Source organism: Paramisgurnus dabryanus, chromosome 23 (genome assembly GCF_030506205.2).
Source record: "Paramisgurnus dabryanus chromosome 23, PD_genome_1.1, whole genome shotgun sequence".
In the NCBI taxonomy this organism is placed as follows: domain Eukaryota; kingdom Metazoa; phylum Chordata; class Actinopteri; order Cypriniformes; family Cobitidae; genus Paramisgurnus; species Paramisgurnus dabryanus.
This window is the reverse complement of record NC_133359.1, coordinates 11,685,301-11,703,502: the sequence shown is the minus strand read 5'-3', so window position 1 is coordinate 11,703,502 and position 18,202 is coordinate 11,685,301. Positions and strand designations below refer to the sequence as shown.

General features: G+C 36.6%; 4 protein-coding genes across 6 annotated transcripts; all 4 read right to left on the bottom strand.

Annotated features, from left to right (window-relative positions):
- Positions 1-82: 82 nt before the first annotated feature.
- On the bottom strand, positions 83-3,287 carry LOC135781404 (uncharacterized). Of its 2 annotated transcripts, XM_065291864.1 has the most exons (11): positions 3,188-3,287; positions 2,625-2,866; positions 2,488-2,542; positions 1,886-2,399; positions 1,517-1,668; positions 1,292-1,378; positions 1,107-1,221; positions 913-1,022; positions 715-836; positions 531-630; positions 83-450 (listed from the first exon to the last, which is right to left on the bottom strand). In XM_065291864.1, the coding sequence occupies exons 2-11, from the start codon at positions 2,801-2,803 to the stop codon at positions 391-393; spliced, it is 1,494 nt and encodes a 497-aa protein (XP_065147936.1). In that variant the 5' UTR covers positions 2,804-2,866; positions 3,188-3,287; the 3' UTR covers positions 83-390. The 2 variants fall into 2 exon arrangements, 1 of the variants encoding a protein (XP_065147936.1); XR_010545155.1 differs by lacking the exon at positions 83-450 and having other exon boundaries at positions 604-630; positions 913-1,018.
- Positions 3,288-4,591: 1,304 nt separating this feature from the next.
- Positions 4,592-7,963, bottom strand: sycp3 (synaptonemal complex protein 3). The gene is made up of 9 exons (XM_065291869.1): positions 7,714-7,963; positions 7,346-7,514; positions 7,082-7,160; positions 6,950-6,984; positions 6,084-6,201; positions 5,902-6,001; positions 5,598-5,696; positions 5,410-5,514; positions 4,592-4,722 (listed from the first exon to the last, which is right to left on the bottom strand). Exons 2-9 carry the CDS (start codon positions 7,473-7,475, stop codon positions 4,669-4,671), a joined length of 720 nt encoding a protein of 239 aa, XP_065147941.1. The 5' UTR covers positions 7,476-7,514; positions 7,714-7,963; the 3' UTR covers positions 4,592-4,668.
- A 203-nt stretch (positions 7,964-8,166) lies between these two features.
- On the bottom strand, positions 8,167-11,560 carry actr6 (actin related protein 6). The gene is made up of 11 exons (XM_065291868.1): positions 11,327-11,560; positions 11,118-11,235; positions 10,195-10,263; positions 9,978-10,101; positions 9,761-9,896; positions 9,601-9,657; positions 9,370-9,468; positions 9,200-9,278; positions 8,822-8,993; positions 8,599-8,737; positions 8,167-8,514 (listed from the first exon to the last, which is right to left on the bottom strand). Exons 1-11 carry the CDS (start codon positions 11,392-11,394, stop codon positions 8,385-8,387), a joined length of 1,191 nt encoding a protein of 396 aa, XP_065147940.1. The 5' UTR covers positions 11,395-11,560; the 3' UTR covers positions 8,167-8,384.
- A 154-nt stretch (positions 11,561-11,714) lies between these two features.
- Positions 11,715-17,707, bottom strand: gtse1 (G-2 and S-phase expressed 1). 2 transcript variants are annotated; one of them, XM_065292391.2, is made up of 12 exons: positions 17,602-17,707; positions 17,277-17,331; positions 17,101-17,158; positions 16,240-16,885; positions 16,002-16,157; positions 14,025-14,166; positions 13,336-13,728; positions 13,141-13,210; positions 12,854-13,069; positions 12,372-12,768; positions 12,111-12,227; positions 11,715-12,018 (listed from the first exon to the last, which is right to left on the bottom strand). In XM_065292391.2, the coding sequence occupies exons 2-12, from the start codon at positions 17,296-17,298 to the stop codon at positions 11,923-11,925; spliced, it is 2,313 nt and encodes a 770-aa protein (XP_065148463.1). In that variant the 5' UTR covers positions 17,299-17,331; positions 17,602-17,707; the 3' UTR covers positions 11,715-11,922. The 2 variants fall into 2 exon arrangements, with proteins under 2 accessions (XP_065148463.1, XP_065148464.1); XM_065292392.2 differs by having other exon boundaries at positions 16,014-16,157.
- Between the last annotated feature and the right edge of the window lie 495 nt (positions 17,708-18,202).

The following is an 18,202-nucleotide window of genomic DNA, read 5'->3' as shown; positions in this document are numbered from 1 at the left end:
TCTTTGCCCCATTCAGATTACACTGATTACACACATCTTTTGACACCCGTATTGTCAAATAATGATGCTTTCAGCAAATAGAAATGATATAAATTGAGTTTATTTGAAAAACAGAACAAAAATGTTTTAAAAATGCAGACCAAGTAGTTTTATTGCCGTTAACAGGTTTGTTTTCACTGAAGTGAATGATATGTTTTAAAAAAAATCATTTTAAATAAAAAATCCAGTTGCATGGCAGTGACTTTCTCTGGTTTAACCTTTGGACAATGCATTTAAAAAGTGTTTAATAACAATCAAAATAAGACTTAACAGTAACGTTAAAAGTCAGACAGAAGATCCCATGACCAGCACTGAGGTAGATACTAAATCCTGATGTTCCCAAATGCATCCTTAAGAAAAATCCCCACATGTTGTTATATCTGCTCTGCAGATAGGGCAGGTGGCATTCTCCTGTGAGCGAAACATAAAATGATTGTACATTTTGCAAAACATCACAACTAGGAATTTTGTGTCATGAAGGTGAACCTCACCTTTAACCAGCGGTCAATACACTTCACATGATAGTCATGGAGACAAGGAAGCATTCTGAGCCGCTCACCCTTCTTGTACTCGCAGAAACAAATCTGGCAACTGTAAAGTTATACACAGTTTGGGATTTAAACATTGCTTTATGGATAATCCTGGCATCTTGTTTTATACATAGATGTGTCTTACTCAGTCTTTCCTGCGCTGTGTGCTGGATCGTACGCTTTTATGGGCAGCCTTTCGATCTCTGCTTTGCTTAAAGTGTTCTTGGCTACCACAGAACCCTGTTGCTCTTCAAATGCTAAAAGAGCCTGACAGGGCGAAGAATAAAATCAGATTGGAGATAATTGATGATTTTAGAAATCACAGTTCAGATCAACTACAAACCTCATAATTATTTCCCTGACTGTCATCAAATACATCCATTTGCAAGTTAGAAGTTGGTCTGCGCCGGGAATTGCGACCTCTGCCAGTCTGACGCTGTCCTTGTTGTCTGTCTGTCCAAAAAAAGACACATTTAATCCATGAGATCAGAATCAAATATGAACTTATCCATATGGATGAATTGTGAGGAGACGTACGAGGTGGCTCTCCAAACATGATATGTTGGAAATCAGGCGCTCCGTGTGAGAATGATGCAGAGTTGATCATGGAGGCCCAAGGAGGGATCCATCCCAGGCCGACATACGGATCAACCTGCAGGAAACCAATTATTTTACCCGAACTCCTATCATAAATATATATGCATACTACCACATATACACACCATGGCACTGTGATGATTTCTGTTTGGTGGTCTGCTCTGTTGTCTTCGCTGCTCTTGCTCCATGCGTTGCTCTATATTAAACTGTTCCTGTATTTTGCACAAGGGATTTTAAGTAAAATAGAGCTTTCCTTTTGGAAACTACCGCATACAAATTCGCAAGCATTTCTTTTGCTCATCATGTTTGCAATTTCATGTGTCATGATTAAAGAATTAAGCTTGTCTGACCTGAAGGCTTCTGGCGTAGGCCTCATCTTCAGCCATCTGGACAGAACGAACCATCCTCTCGGATGCATCATCATCATCAGCATCATCCTCTATGACGACAATATCTTCTGGTATGTGATATGTGAATGCATTTGATGGTCCACACAGCCTCTCTGTTATAAAAAAACAATAATTCATTAGGTACAGAGTTCTCCTTATGGAACCCACACAATATTTCATGCTCTTTCCAGGTATTACTGGACACATTATTATCCATTTACAGTACAATCTATACATTTTATCGGTATGTGTTCCCTGGGATTCGAACTCATGACCTCTTGCGCTGCTAACGCAATGCACTCTTCCCAATATCTAACATGTTATTTATACCTGGATCAAGCTGTAAACCTTCATCCTGTATTCCATGCATAGGAAAGTCTGTTTTGGTCTCCTCCGGTGCATTTTTAGAGGTTCTGGATCGAGTTTTGATATTGTTAGTCTTTTTTCTACCAGTGTTTGTGCTTTGTGTCTTTTGCTTAGAAGTGCGACCTCTTGTTAACGATCCATTTAAACACGTCTGATCACTAGTGCTAGGTTGACCAAGTGCACATGTAGAAGACCCAGCAGAGGAAGAGGGTTTGACGGATGAAAAAGCTGGGGAAAATGAGGATGCTGATGGACGTGGAGATTCCAACCATAAAAATTCAGAGGGTAAGAGAGATGATGCAGTTACAAATCCGTTTGCTTCCGGTATACTGCTGGAGATCCCACAGGCGCTTGTGTTTGGATCCGAGTCATCCAGCTTACGGCGCTTGAGCGTCCTTTGGGAACTCGGAGTTGTGGTGAGGTATCCTGGAATGTTTTCTCGGAATTCCAATTTTTTATCTGAGTCTGTTGAAGTAGCCTAAAATTTGCAAATGAAATTGTGAGATTGTGTGTGCAAAAGCCAGCATTAAGCATAACAGTACTGACAGTCAAAGTTTTAATCTTACTGCACTCATATTCACATCTTTTTGGGAATACCGTCGTCTTCTGTAAGTAAGCGGGCTGTAAAGGAAAACATATCAGTGTCATTTAATTAAAAAAATCTCCAGATTCCCTCTAGGCCGATATATTATTAACGCAATACCTAGGTGTCTCAGGGACGATAGTAGAGGACAATTCACTAGAACCTCCAGGTTCTTCCAAAAGGAAATCACTTTCGTTCAATAAACAAGCATTATTTAAATAGTCAGGAGTGTCTGGCTCCACCCTGGGACTGTAGAGAGGACTGCTGGACTCTGCGGAGTTCTCCTGAATATCCTCCATCACTTCTGATTATGACTTTTGTTTGTAGTTTGGCTACAGTTGACCGACTGTGTATTGTGGAATCTATGACAGGAAACACCAGAGTGAATGCTACCATGACTACGTATCCAACAATAATTCCCATTTAATACGTGTTTACATAACTTAGTTAGTAAGTTATGAATAAGTTATAACATTGTTGGCATGTAAAACTGTTGTTGTCTTATTTGTAAAACTCTGGTGATCATCCGGGTGTTTATATAACATTACTGAGGTGATCTGTGCCTTCACAGATAAGAACCCGTCGGCAATCCACATTGACGTTACATAAACTGTGCTTTACAACTACAAATGCGTTTGTAAATATTTGTATTGTGAATAAGAAATACGTTTTATTTCGCTTACCATCTTTTCAAAACATACCACTACAAAAAATACAAAAATCTCCACTGCTACCGCGCAGTCACAATGGAAAGCACCGCCCGCCGTAGGTTTTCGTTTCTTCCGTTTGCGTCACTTCCGGCACATGGCTAGTCGGCCTTCATTTTTTGAAATAAACATAACATATCCCTTCTCTTTATTCCACATACTTATTTTCTTTAAACAAAGTAGTTTTATATTGTTTTTGTCAAACTTTATTCAAATATAAACTTAAAATAATGTAAGTAAAATGAATTAATATGATTTTTAATAGAGCTGGGCATAGATTAATCTCATACAAAATAAAAGTAATTTTTTGCATAACATATGAGTTTGTGCTGTTTAATTATTATGTATATATACATTTGTGTATGTATTTAAGAAACATTTACATGTGTATATATATTTATATATATTTTTATATATTCTAAATTATATATAAATAAAAAACGTTATTTAAATAAAACATTTCTTAAATGTATATATATATATATATATATATATATATATATATATATATATATATATATATGTATGTGTGTGTGTGTGTTTAAATATACATAATATTTACACACATCACAAACTCATATTTTATGCAAAAAAATTACTTTTATTTTGTATGAGATTAATCTAGATTCATCTATGCCCAGCCCTAATTTTTAATAATCTGATTTTACTTAACACTTGTAATGGTTTATTATTCACTATCTTCAAATATAGACCTAAACACATATGTGACAAAAGGTCAAACCAGTCATAAAGGTCCATTTTTATTGAAATTTTTCCCAAAAGCATCTTTGGTAATAAAGTTAGCAACTTTGTTGGTTGCAATGCAATTTCCCATTGCCAACCAAGTTGCTAACAGATTAGCAACGATGCTTTTGGGAAACGCACTCCAAGGCAATATTTGGCAGAGAAACAACTATTTGAAAATATGAGGGTACACAAAATCAAAATATTGATAAAATCACCTTCAAAGTTGTCCAAATGAAGGATTTAGCAGCACATATTACTAATAATTAATATATTTTTGTTTATTTACTGTAGAATATTTAAGAATATCTTTATATCCTAATAATTTTTGGCATAAAAAAATCTATAATTTTGACCCATACAATACCCATATTGCTACAAATATACCCATGCTACTTATGACTGATTTTGTGGTCCAGGGTCACATATTATTTTTTACTTTTAAATCATGGAAAATTTGTAAGAGTGTTAAAAAAAGAGCATAAAGCTTTGTATATACTTTACATAACATCTCTGCATTATGCATAAATAAACACACTCATCTACTTGGATAACAATTTATTATCATACAACAAGAGGGAAATTGGGTATTAAAATGCACAAACTGTTGCAATAAGAAAATACAGAGATCACTTAGTGATTTATAGGAACTATAAAAAAAAATTCCTGTTGAAATTCAATTTGAACAAAAGATGAAATTCGAATAGATATTTTCAAAACAGCATGGATTGAAGAGACTTCCGAACATTGGCCATCTCCTGTTGTTGCTGTGGAAAAATAAATCTCATTCATAAAATTATGAAACATAAGAATGAGTTTCTGTAAATCGTTTATGGATTCATCCTTACATCAATTGTTGCACTGAATATTGTTCCATAACATGTTTCTCAATAAAAAGACTGTAAGAAAATTAAGTATATATCACATTTTATGTAAAGGCTACTTAAAGCAGACTTTTTAACATCCATTAGACACCTAGAGGTGGTTTCCCGGAGAGGGATTAGCTTAAACCAGGACTAGCCCTAGGTAAATTGGAATATTTAAGTAATTTAAAAGCATAATTTATAAATAAACACTACTGGTGTGCATCTTGAGACACAACACTCGCACTGATATATTTAAAGATATGTCGCAGCAAGTTTTTTTTTATTAAGACACCACTAAAATTTAAATTAGTCTGGGACTAGGCTTAAAGCCCTGTCTGGGAAAATGCCCCAAAATCTTTATTGTGTTAAACCATGGGTCTCCAACCCTATTCCGGGGGCACATGTCCTCCAGATTTCAGTCTTAACCCCAATCAAACCCACCTGAACCTGCTAATCAAGTTGTTCAGGGCTACCTAAAAATTAGAGGCAGGCCTGTTGGAGTAGGGTTGGAACTAAAATATGCAGGACAGGTTCCATCAAGGAAAAATGTTGGAGACCCATGTGTTTAACCTTTCGCAATACACTCACTGTGTCCATCATAATCTTCTTCTGCAGCAGGGCCATCTCCTTTTTAAGCTCCATCTGGGTGCCTTGCAGGAAAGTTTCATGGCTTTTCTCCATCTCTTCCATTTTCTTTAGGGAAAAAAATGAATCTGTCAAATGGAAAAATGTTGGTCTTCCTTAAATTTCAAATATTTAATGATAACTACAATAACCTTGACAAACTGCTCATATAGCTCTTTGATGGTTTTCATTTTTTGGTTTTGCACAACCCTTGCTTGCTGGAGGAGCTTCTGCTGCTGGCGAAACAAATTCTGTGAAAACAGGAATTATGAAGTTCAAAGGCAACGTGCGAGACATTTACATCAAATATTTGCAAAAGAAGGGTTTTAAATTAATTTTATGTAAGAACCATAATCCTTCCAAATAGCTTATGATGCTGTGATTGTAATTAGTGCCCACATTTTGATAAGAAAATCCTGATAGCTTACTAATGCTCTCTCTTTATTCTGTACTTACATTCAGTTTTTCTTCTTGTTCTTCAGATTTCTGAACATCAGTTTCCCACTGCTGAAGGACACCGAAGACCTGCTGGGAATAGTCCTGTGTCAGCTTCTGCCTGGAAGAAACAATGAAGTATTAATCTCTTACTGCACATCAGAGTTAAAGTGCCATATTTCAGATTGTGCTTGTTTACTTACCTCTGATTCTGCTGAGTTTTCCACATTTGCTCTAGTTTCTGTGTGCTACCCTTTAAAGAGATTTTGGTAAGAGCCTCCAGGCGTTTCTTTTTGGACTGCATGGCCTTGCTGATGTCCGCTACATGATCAATCAATCATGAGTTAATCAGTGTAAAACAGATTATATATATATATATATATATATATATATATATATATATATATATATATATATATATATATATATATAAAAACATATAGGAGTGGTTTCCCGGACAGGGAACTAGGCCTTAGTTTAATTTGGAAATATAACTAGTTTCAACAAACATGCCTTACTAAAAACATTACTTGTGTGCATTTTGAAGCTAAACAAAGGGCACTGATGTATTTTAAGATATTTAAGTGCAAGTTGTTTTCAGTTTGGACAGCTCTTACATTTATTTTAGTCTAGAACTAGTCTAATCCCTGTCCAGGAAACCACCCCTTCTAGATTAGTCTAGGAGGACTAGGCCTTAATTCAAATTATGACATTTAAGTGCATGTTTGAGCCTTCTACTGACCTTTCTTAACATATATCAGTGCCTTTGTTTTGTCTCAAAATACACTCAAATATTGTTTTGTTGTAAGGTTTGTTTAAAACTACTTAAATTTCCTAATTTGAATTAAGGCCTAGTCTCAAATTAATCCAAACCCTGTCCGAGAAACCACCCCATAGCAATATCAATACTGCCAAAATCTTAGTACAGCTACAGTTTCAGTAGGTCCCTTATTAACACAAAGGTCATAGGTTCAATCCCAGGGATCACACATACGGTCAAAATAAAAGCATTAGCAAATGCATACATGTAAATGTATTACATATATGTATTGCAGTTTTCTTTACTTACCACCAAATCTTTCCAGCATAGATTGAACTTCATTCCTGAGATAAAGACAGCATTCACAGGAAATGTGTATGTTTGTGATTTTGTCTATTCAGGGATATGGTCTTATATTAATGTTAGCCAATGAGTACTCACCCCACACCTACATTCAGGTCATCATCATCAAATGCATCTGCTGGTCGTTTCTTGCCAGGCTTGTCAATAATTGGAGTTTCTAATGCAGCAAAAAGGGAATTACAGCGAGAACCTTAATACAGTAAACAAGCATGATTCATAGCCATTTTTTCTAACTTATATCATTTATAATTTTAACAGCATGAAATTGCATGTTCGTATCCCATACGGTGCAACTTACTTGTATTGAAAAGATAAAACAAACAGACAAACAAACAGACAAACCATCTCTTGTATCATCGTCAGATCCGCTCAGCTCTTTCTTCTCCTCTGTACTGAAGTCAAAAGTCTTCAGATCTGTCGAGTTATCAGTGTGTTTGATCTTCTTATTCTGTTTTCTCCCTGATGCCGCCATAGTCCCGATGTATAAGGATATCCTTTCCAAATCTATGCACTTATGAAAAAATATTGACGAAACAAAAACTTATTGTGGTACTTTTACAACTATTAAACACGTCAATGATTTGCATCTGATATCTCGGTGAAGCATTAATAGATATTTTATTCAGTAAAACGTATTACTTCCCCAAAACAAGCTTATATTCTGTTATCGCATCTGTGAGATTCTCCAGAGAGAATTATTTTCAACTTACCTTACTAGACGACCTCACAACCAATGCCCACAATTTATTCTATAAAACAACGCAATGTCTAATTATTTCCACAGAAGTAGTATTACTCTAACCAAAAGGATAAAAATGTTACGAATCGTTTATAAACAAAAACATTCAACAACGTTTGTCGTCAGTTTGTGCTCGAGCCTCAAGTGATTTTCCCGCCGTTTGCAACCTGCGTGGACTACGCTCAGTTCTCACGCGCTGCTGTGAAAGATAGCAGTAAATTAATGCACTTTATGTGATGTAAATAAACAATGTTAAGACAACAACTGATCTATTTATGCAATTATATCAATTCGGGTACACTAAAATCTATTAAGAGTAAAAGACAAAAAAATCTATAAAAGTAAATAGTTCAGCAGGCTTTATTGTGGTTATTTCTTCAGTTGTTTCAATTAATTTGCTTTAAATGTGTAGACCACTGCGAGTAAAAAAAAAAGATTTTTATTTGTATCACATACAGTATATACAAAAAGTTTTTTTAAAGAAAATAAAAAGTCAAGTTTCATCATTTTCATTATTTAACAGCCCACATAGACTGTATGCTAAACAAAAAGTCATGTGACAATGCCAATGTGTGGCATCAATTTCATATAACTAGATGCACGAGCAGTGTTCATTCTGTTTCATCTGTGTCTGCAGACAAATTAAATATCAAACTTTTCCTCGCATACATAATGTCCATTTTCATCATAATCATCTCGCGTGACCACCATCTCTTCAAAGTCTGGGTTTTCTGCCAATAGCTTTCCTCCTTCCCACGGGTAGCAAATGGGACTAAGTACACAAGGTAAATATTCAGTCAGTATTTATTATCTATGCAAAATGTCAAATTATTCTTATAAAATTTCTAAAACATACTTTTGTGGCAGCACGACACGAACTTGATATTCTACAGGAGCGAGCGCACGGACTTCTTTGTAAACCCGATCCCTGAATCCTGGGAATAAGGTGTTGCCACCAGTAAGAACAATGTTCTTGTAGAGGTGAGGCTGCATCTCTGAATACAAAGACAATACATATATTATTGAAAATGTTACCCTTGTGTACCTTGTATGTCATGAAGATAAATAAAACTTCATACCCTCTGGCATGTTGTTAATGGAGTTGACCAAAGCCTCTGGTATACCCATCTCCTGAATACCGATGTCAGAGGGGTGAAAAAGCATCTCTGGGACAGCAAACCTTTCGTTGTTGAGTCGCAAAATCTGCTCCCCAGTCTTATATTTCCCTGTAAAATTCATCTCCTCTAGAGGCTATAAAAGAATGATATGGCTGGCTAGGTAAAATAGAACCTATAGCATTATAGGTTGTAATAAGTTATTTTTACGTTTTTATCTGTTCTACAAGACAAACCCCCAGTATAGAACTACGTTTCTGCTCCATGGCCAAAACTCTCTAAGAGTAACGGAAACCTAGGAGCTCAAAAAATGGTGCAACATAATTGAACTTTTATGCTTACCTTGCAAAATCCCTTTTTAATAGAGCTGAAATCTGGCAGCACATAATCTCTCATTACTGTATTATCTTCTCCTTTTAATCTGTTAAATCACACATATTATTTACACTTTACTGCATTTTTACTTTTGCTAATGCAATGAAAGGCTATTGAAATATCTGCTGTTAACTTACTGTGCGATCTCCATGTCTCTGTAGAAATCTTGAGACACGTAACACACATCTTCCTTGGCTTGATTAATCACATGGGTCTCATCCATTACATGCAACTGCCTTTAAAAATGACAGAACCACAAGCTAATAGTTAGGTAGATCCAAAAATGATCCTCCATATTCTTAGGACATTTTTAAATCATAATTTGCTTAGGGAAAGTGCTAAATTGAACCATATAAATTCATCCTTACCTGTATGAAATAATCTCTTTTAAATGGTTGGTCAGCAGTTTTCCGCCTACATTTATCCTAGGAATTAGAAGGTGTGTAAAATTAAACAAAGTCTTTAAGACTAAAAATTAAAATGTGTTGCTTAATAAATAAATAAATGTAAATTTAATTGGTGGCTCACCTGCATATCCCCTCTTTCATCTTTCTTCCCCTGCAATAAGGGACAATGTGGGTAAAGGAGAAACCACTGTCCACCACGATGCAACACAGCTCCGAGTTATTCTCATGGAAGTACTGATGAGCACTCAAAGATCCAGCTGCAACAAAACATCAGCACATCAGGTTAAATTCCTTATTATAAGTTACTTGCGCACTGTAAAGCCAAAACACGAACTCACCGTTAATTCTGAGGGCTGACTGGAACTGATATTCCTCAAATAAAATCTCATTCATGGATTCTTGAATTGAGGTGAAATTAAAGTACGGTTCTGTTATCACAATGTTGGTATCAGCGAAATCCACCTGCAACAAAAATAATACAAGTGGCTACAGGTTTTATACTGTTGAGATAAACCTTTGTATACAGGCTCAAAATGAAATGCAAGTTATAAATACCTTAAACATCTCCTTTCCAAACAGGTGGTCCCATACTTTGCGTTGCACATCCCAATTTACCAGATATCCCTAAATAAATGCAAAGCAGTGGACATTTTTTTTATAAAATATTAAGTGCATATATTTTTATAAATATGAATTCATTTAATATTTTAAATTCAAAAGTTGATATTTTATAGCGCTTTTTACAATTTCACAAAAAAGCGGAAAAAAACAACTTTTGAGTACACAAAAGAGACATAAGAAATAAAACAGAATAGAAATACAACAAAAATTGTAAATTATAAAAGCATTTTGTTAAAATAATAAAATAGTATTTGTAATGTGTGGTTACCAACATTTATCAAAATATTTTTGTGTTCAGCAGAAGAAACTCATACATGTTTAGTACAACATGTGGGTGAGTAAATGATGACAGAATTTTGAATTTTGGGTGAACTAGTATGCTGTAGTAGAACTATAGTGAATTGATAAATGGTAGTGAATACTGTTGCATACTTCAAAAACATTTCAGTATCTAGGGGTTATACTACAGTTAACAATAATAATTACTAAACTATACACTACAGTACTTTCATGTAGGATTTCACATGTTTAATAGCTTTACTAAATGTAAAATAATGATCTATAATAATTCAATTGATAAGGTTCATGAGGTCTCTACTGAAATAAACAGATAAAACTGGTCTCTAAGCTTGGTATAAGGTGGTTTTGCTTATGTAGCAAGCTGGTCCAGCTGTGTTTTGTCACTTTTTAAGTTGGTATAGCTGGTCTTAGCTGCATGGTCAGGCTGGAAGGACCATCTTAAACCAACTACCAGCTTATGCTCGATTTTTCAGTAGGAAGAAAGTGTGTGTGTCTTTCATGAAGTAAACAGTGCCATTATATCTCTGACTTCCGCAAAATAAATATACAGTCGGCACCTTTTGAAAAGGAAGGATGTAGAAGAGTCCAGAGGGGTCTTTGATTTCATCCAGCTGACTGGCAGTGTAAGTCTTCAGTCTGGAGGTCTTTGTTCGGAACTGACCGTTTGGAATAACACTGAGGCGAGAGGAACTCAATGTGACCACCAAAATCAACTTTATACAAAAGCGATTCATTAAATAATAACGGTGTATTAATTGCTCTTTACCTGACTTTGTCATGGCTGTATCCGATTTTGGCATAGTAGGCACCATTGTCCAGAACGAGCGTTGACATTTTTACATTAAAATAACTCAAATGCAGGAGTTAAAATGGATTAATCACAGGAAAACTTATTAAATAAACTTTACCAAACAAGTTACATGTTGAATCTGCTTTTATATTACAGACATCGCATCTGTTACGATGATCATGCCGCTCTGTTTACGTCTTGCTCTACTTAACTGCTGTTAAAAACACACGAGTGTATAGCGCCACCTACCGCATCGGAGCTATTAAAGTGTCAAGTATAGCTCAACAACAATAAATGATTATACAATTATTTATAATAAATGCGATAACGATTAAATTTAAATGTAAGATATTTATTTGTACCTTTGGAGATGACATCATTATTTAATAAAAGTATGCAGATAACAGTAATTAAATACAATCATAGTAGCACAGACAACACACAAAACAATACAAAGGCTAACAATGCAAAGCAGCATCACCGCTCTCACTTTAAATTGATTTCAGCAGTATTTGAAATTATCCACTTTATTTTTTTATTTAGGCAAAGTTCACAGTCATTCTGCAGGTCCTCTAAAATGACAAGTCAATCAGTAGAGCTTCATTCTCAGTATTTTCCTTCTTGTCTTCTGGACTCCACTTGATAAGAGGCGAGCTCAGGTCAATCAACTGGAAGGAAAAGAAATGTAAAACAATTATTAAACATTATTACTAAAAATTTCCTACTATACATTCTGGTAAATTTTCTATATTCTTCTCACCTGTCCTCCCCAGGGCTTTTGCTGGGAGGATTTGAGCAGGTCTGGGGTATTTGAGAGATCAATTAGCAGCTTTTCTTTCGGTCGAAGTACTGGTGCAGGAACATCCACAAGCATAACCTATCAATGCAAATTTGCAGACATTTCATGAAAAGTATCACCACCAGATGATGATGATAAGCCACAGAAAATTGCATATCTCAGTATTTAGATTGCAATATTAAAATCAAACAACATGTCAAAGAGAGTTTCAATTTATATCACCTCTTTAATATCCTGTTTCTCTGTCTTCTTCTGCAGGGGGTTAACTTTGGTGTCCACGGTGTTTGGAAGTGTCGTGGGAATAAAGCTGATCTTAGAAGGATCAGGATTACATGAGGAAGGCACAGGATCACACATGGAAGGCTCAGGATCACAGGAGGAAGGGTCCGGATCACACATGGAAGGCTCAGGATCACAGGAGGAAGGGTCCGGATCACACATGGAAGGCTCAGAGGAATTCTCCACAACTGCTGGCTTACAGGTAGGAGGCTCCTCAGTCTCATCCTCCAGACTGAACACCAGAGAACAAGGTTGGAGATCAGCTGAAGGGCAGATCTCCTCACTAGATAATGGGGCTTCCTTAACTTCCTGATTTTCAATCTCCTTCCCATTAGTCGAACTGCACAAATAATATCTTATTTAGATTACAACATAAAATGGGATTGTGATAAGATGATATCTGACATCAATTGATAATTAAGTACCTTAGATGAGTGGAGCCTTGGTCCAAAGCAGATAAGAGCACTGTGTTTTGGGTAGGTTTGCTGAGCCGAGACACGCTTTTAGGGGTAGGTGCAGGGATGCCTGATATACGGCGGTTGACTGGGGTGGGAAGAGCAGAGGGTCTCCGCAGTTTACTGCCAACAGCCGATGGTGTCAGGAGGCCCATAGGCACAGGACCAACTAGATTATCAGTAAGACTACAAAAGATGTACAAGTTAGAAATGTGTCAATCACAATAAATTTAACGTTTGGAGAACTCCAATGTTACCTTTCCACACTGCATGCAGACAATAATCTCTTTGGCTTCATGATACGAGGAACATCAGGCGATGTGGAAACTATTTAAGGAAAAAAAACTATGTAAGATTTATAGCAATGATGCTTAAGTTTGTTTTGTAAAACCAATCCAGTATGATAGTAAGTAAAACACCAGTATCATTATATCAAAAATACACTAACTCACCCTCTGATTTGTGAACTCCCTTCAGGTAGTTTATAGGTGTTGGCACCACCTTTACTTTGGGGTTTCCCTTAAGAGCACTTCCCAGTTTAGCAGCAGATGCATGGACATTGGATGCAGAAGTATTCTGTCCCAAAGTATTCTTAGCTGGGGTCTGGTGCTGAGGAGGCGGCACTGGGTCAGCTTTTTTAATAGGGGTGGCTTTGACTTGTCTGGGGAGGAGTTCTGAGCCCCTCCTTCCCTGTGTGGAGATGGAGGTTCGCCTACTGACAGGAGGCTCTGGGTTTCGGGTAACAACAGAGGATCTGCGACTAGAACTCGGCAATCGGCTCACGCTGGTGTGTGAACGGCCATTGATGGTGTTAATGCTGGAGTTTAGAGATGAATTTTGTTTGGCTGGTGAGAGAAAGAGAGTTGAGTTTTACTAACATGACCAATAGAGGGCAGCATTGTGATACTATTTGAATTTGATGAGGTTCTCTTGCACAGGGATTTCTTAAACTGTGGGTCGCACAGTGTGATAATGTGGGTCACTGGGCTGTAGCAGTGAATGACACAATGCATTTGTTTAGTAAGGTTTTTTTATATGCATTTAAACTTACATTTTATTAATAAAATGATTTCCAATTAAAAATATGTTGGTGGGTCCCAGGATAGCACAAGATCAACTGAAAAAAAACTAACAAAGTCACCTTTGCTTCCTGGAGAGATGGTTAGACTAGAGTTGATGCTGGATACAGATGAAGATGATGATGAGGTGTTTCTCCTCCTGTCCACAGTTCTTGAGTTTGGATTTAAAGGTGCTTTAAGTGCAGATGGTGCTCGCAATTCAGTCTAAATGATTGTGAAGAAAATTGTCTAATAAGTAAGGGAATCAAATTTTGTGGAATTCACAATATCGCAATTAGCATATTGCAATGGTTTGCAATAATTGGACAATTTTAATACTCAAGTTATTACAGTCAAAGTTTTAGCAGAGAGACTGGCGAGACAGTGCAATGCTTTATTTCTCAGAAAGAATAAGAAATATGTATTAGGGCTGGGTGGTGTATCGAGTTTTGTAATATATCTGTGTTTTATCCCAACGGGATATGGGATGACGTACCGTCCATATTGGTATGGTCTGGTATGACCCTCTTTGCAACAGAAGCTCTGCCAAAAATGTACACTGAGGTCAGGCGTAAGCTTTCCAACCAGCTTGCATGTTATGCAGCTGTATATTTTCTAAAGGGATTCAACCGTTCTTTGAATTTTAGTTTCATCATATGTGGTTTTAATAAAAGTGATTGTTAGATTTCACATGAAGCTTTTACTTGCATGTAACCATCTGATCAAATTGTAGGAAATACAGAGATATTAAAGGGATAGTTCACCCAAAAATGAAAATTCTGTCATCATATACTTCACTCTCATGTTGTTACAAACCTATATAAATTTTGTTGTTCTGATAACACAAAGGAAGATATTTTGAGAAATCGTTCGTGGACCCCATTTACTTGCATATAATTATTTTTTCCTACTATGGAAGTGAATAGGGTCCACGAACGATTTGGTTACAAACATTTCTCAAAATATCTTCCTTTGTGTTCATCAGAACAACGAAATTTATATAGGTTTGTAACAACATGAGGGTGAGTAAATGATGACAGAATTTTCATTTTGGGGTGAACTATCCCTTTAACCGCATATCGCCATTCATTAAACTACAGAGGTACGAATTTTGGGCAGTATCACCCAGCCCTAACATGGTTATAAAATATTTATTTTATTATAATTTTGATTAATTTTACAAACAAACCATTATTATATTGCATACCTTATACTACAGTAAGTAGAAATATAATCACATTTTCTTTCATTCCGTGCATCCGTACTATTTTACATTTCAATAATTTATTACAATATTAAAGTCACAATGAATTGGAAGTAGTGATTGTCTTATTTTTTTTATTTCCTGTTGTGAGGTTTATCTTGTTGTGAGGATTAGGCAATGACTTCTGTGGCATGAAGGCAGCTCTGGAAAATGCATTCGGAAAGCCTTCATAGGCAACATAATGGAATTCTGTTTGAAATATAAACGGAGCGCCCTTGTGATAACTAATCCCATATCTGAAAATGGCAAAAGTAATTTCTTTCTAGAAATGCAATAAAAAGGTGTTAAACATGAAAATATAACCTTATTTACATTCAATTTGTGCTTCAGGCCGCCATTTTATTTTTTCGAAGTCGCCCAGGCTCGACCAATCTCATTCCCCTGCACACACGTGCATAGAATTGTGAGACAAGAGGATGAAGGCATCTCAGGAGTCAGGAAGTAAAGCAAACATTGGATTTGGACGTGCCTTAAATCCTTCATGCCTTGGAGGCATCATTTTAGAGAATTCAGATGCAGCCAAAGAAAGGTAGGGCGGGACTTGAATTCATCCATCGAGAATTAATTGGAACATTGGGTCATGTTGCTATTTGCTAATTGATGCAATCTTTTCCTGGAACCTGCCCTCTTGCCATCTCTCTTGACCAGAATTTTTTTTTTTAATTAAAGAAGCTCACTGATAAGTCATTCGTAAAAATATCACAATATTACCCCCCCCCCAAATTTTTACGTTTTAAATTTCAATTCAATTGTGACTTTAATAGTACTGGATTAATACAATAGCATGCAACAATACCTCTGCATTTACCTTGCTATGGGCTGGAATGCTAGTGTTAAGAGAGGAATCACTGATATCTGAAGCAACACTGGTGGTATCCGAGAGAAGGTCTTCAGAAGAACCTGCTATGCTTGTGTTTCTATAGTTGGGGCTGCGTTTTAGCCCAAAATTACCCTAGAAGATAAAGAGAAGACCACATTAAATCTTGCATCAAACACTCTTTAATTTTTTTTAGAAAAATAAAAGCAAAACATACTTTGCTTGGAGGTTGAAGTCTAGTTTTAGTCACAGATGGTAGTTTTGTGCTGGAGGACAGTCGTGTACCGCCCTGGGTTGCGGGTTTGCTGGGTAACACCCCACTACTGGCCACAAGCGCTTTGCTTCGACCGGCTATCTTAGGCTGAGTCACAGCAGACCTGACCGGGCTTGAGGTACTAAGACGCGGTTTTCCAAGCCTAGACGGGCCGCCGGCTTTCATCATGCGCTTTTGTATGGCGGGAGGAAGCTGTTTCATGGGACTGTCCTGAATGAGAAAGGTCTCTCGCTTGATGGGACTAAGAACATGAGCAGGCTTGCTGAACATGCTCAGTTTGGTCATCGAATCCTCCTCAAATGTCTCAGTGTCTTCAGCTTGGGATGAGGAGACCGCGCTGCTCTCGACAACAGAGTCAGTGATGGTTTGCTCGAGATGGCTGGCGAGTAGATTCGCTTCTTTGCAGATTTCTTCAAACTTCTCCCCCGTAAGTGGACTCCAGCTCGCCTCCTCTCCCAGAGACGGACCACTGCTCAAACTGTCTTTCATATAAATTTCGACTCCATGGGAAATGCATTTCTCTTTGTGACGAGCCGGACCTATGAAGACCTCATCTTCAACATCATCATCATCATCATCTCCTTTTGAGCTATGAAAACATATGAAGAACACATATAATGCATACATTTGGTACACACAAATATTTGATAACGAATATATCAATAATGCCTTTAGATTTTTTTGGGATAAAAAAAGGGTAAATAAAAACCATAGCGTTTGTGACAAGTTTGTTATGATAAAAATATGTATTATTTAAAAATAAAGCAAGACTTATGATTAAATGTGATAAAATTGAAAACCAACCTTGATGGTGACAGTGAAACGTCGAAGTCAAATTTCTCCTCAGCCAGTAAAGCAAAATCTACAAATGAAACACGCAAAACAAATGCAAACCATTTATAGGCTGTTCATAGCGACATTTTAACATTTACATAGAAGCAAAATGAACGTTAAGTGCTCGTGTTTTGTGAAAGATTTACCACTGTGACTAAGCGATGCCATCTTCAGCCAGGAAAACAAATGAAGGCCAAAGTCCTGTAAACATCAGTTTACGTGTTAACACCTTTCGATTAAGATATAGGGACATCAGCACGTATTTAATTCAGTTGCAACATGAAACCATATACAAATCTAATTACTTTTTCAAAGCAAGTTTTTAATCGAAGTATTAATGCATAAAGCCAGTCAATGAAAGTCGTTTCCACTCGTATAACGTTAACGTTACTCATGTTTTATTCGCCAATTATTTCGCAAATAAATAAACAAAAGAGAAATCAATCACAATGCACGATTGATCATACTCACCCTGCTTGTCTGTTAGGATATATAGATTCAATTTTGTTATTTTAGTGTTCTTTGCTCACAGAGGGGAACTGTGAACGAGCAAACTGTTTCCACATTTCAAATTTCGTGAACAGGCTGATTCGAAGAACACGTGACCTGAACGGGGCAACGCGATTGGTGGAGAAGGTTTTCCGGAGCGTGTTGACATTGCGCATGAAAAAAAATCTAAATTCAGTTGCAGTTTAAAAGAGAAATAATACATTTGGGCGGGATTAAGTGTATAATATATAATATTTGAAACTTGGATAACAAGTTTTAAAGTTATATTACTAGGCGTGTGCAACTTCAAACGGCGCTGCGCAAACGCATCGACTTATGACATCGAAGTAGCGCGAGAAACACAGCAGAATTTGAAACTCTCGCGGTACTGTGATGTCATACGGTTATCAATCTGCGTAACCACGCATGATGTCGAACAGGCCTGCTTTATCTCAGGCGGAAAGTTATACATGCTGGCCTATTTGTCAGGTGCAATTTAGTATTTAGTAATATCCAAAAGAAGGACTTTATAATAAGTTCATGTTAGGACATCTATGATTATTTGCATGTACATTTTACTTTA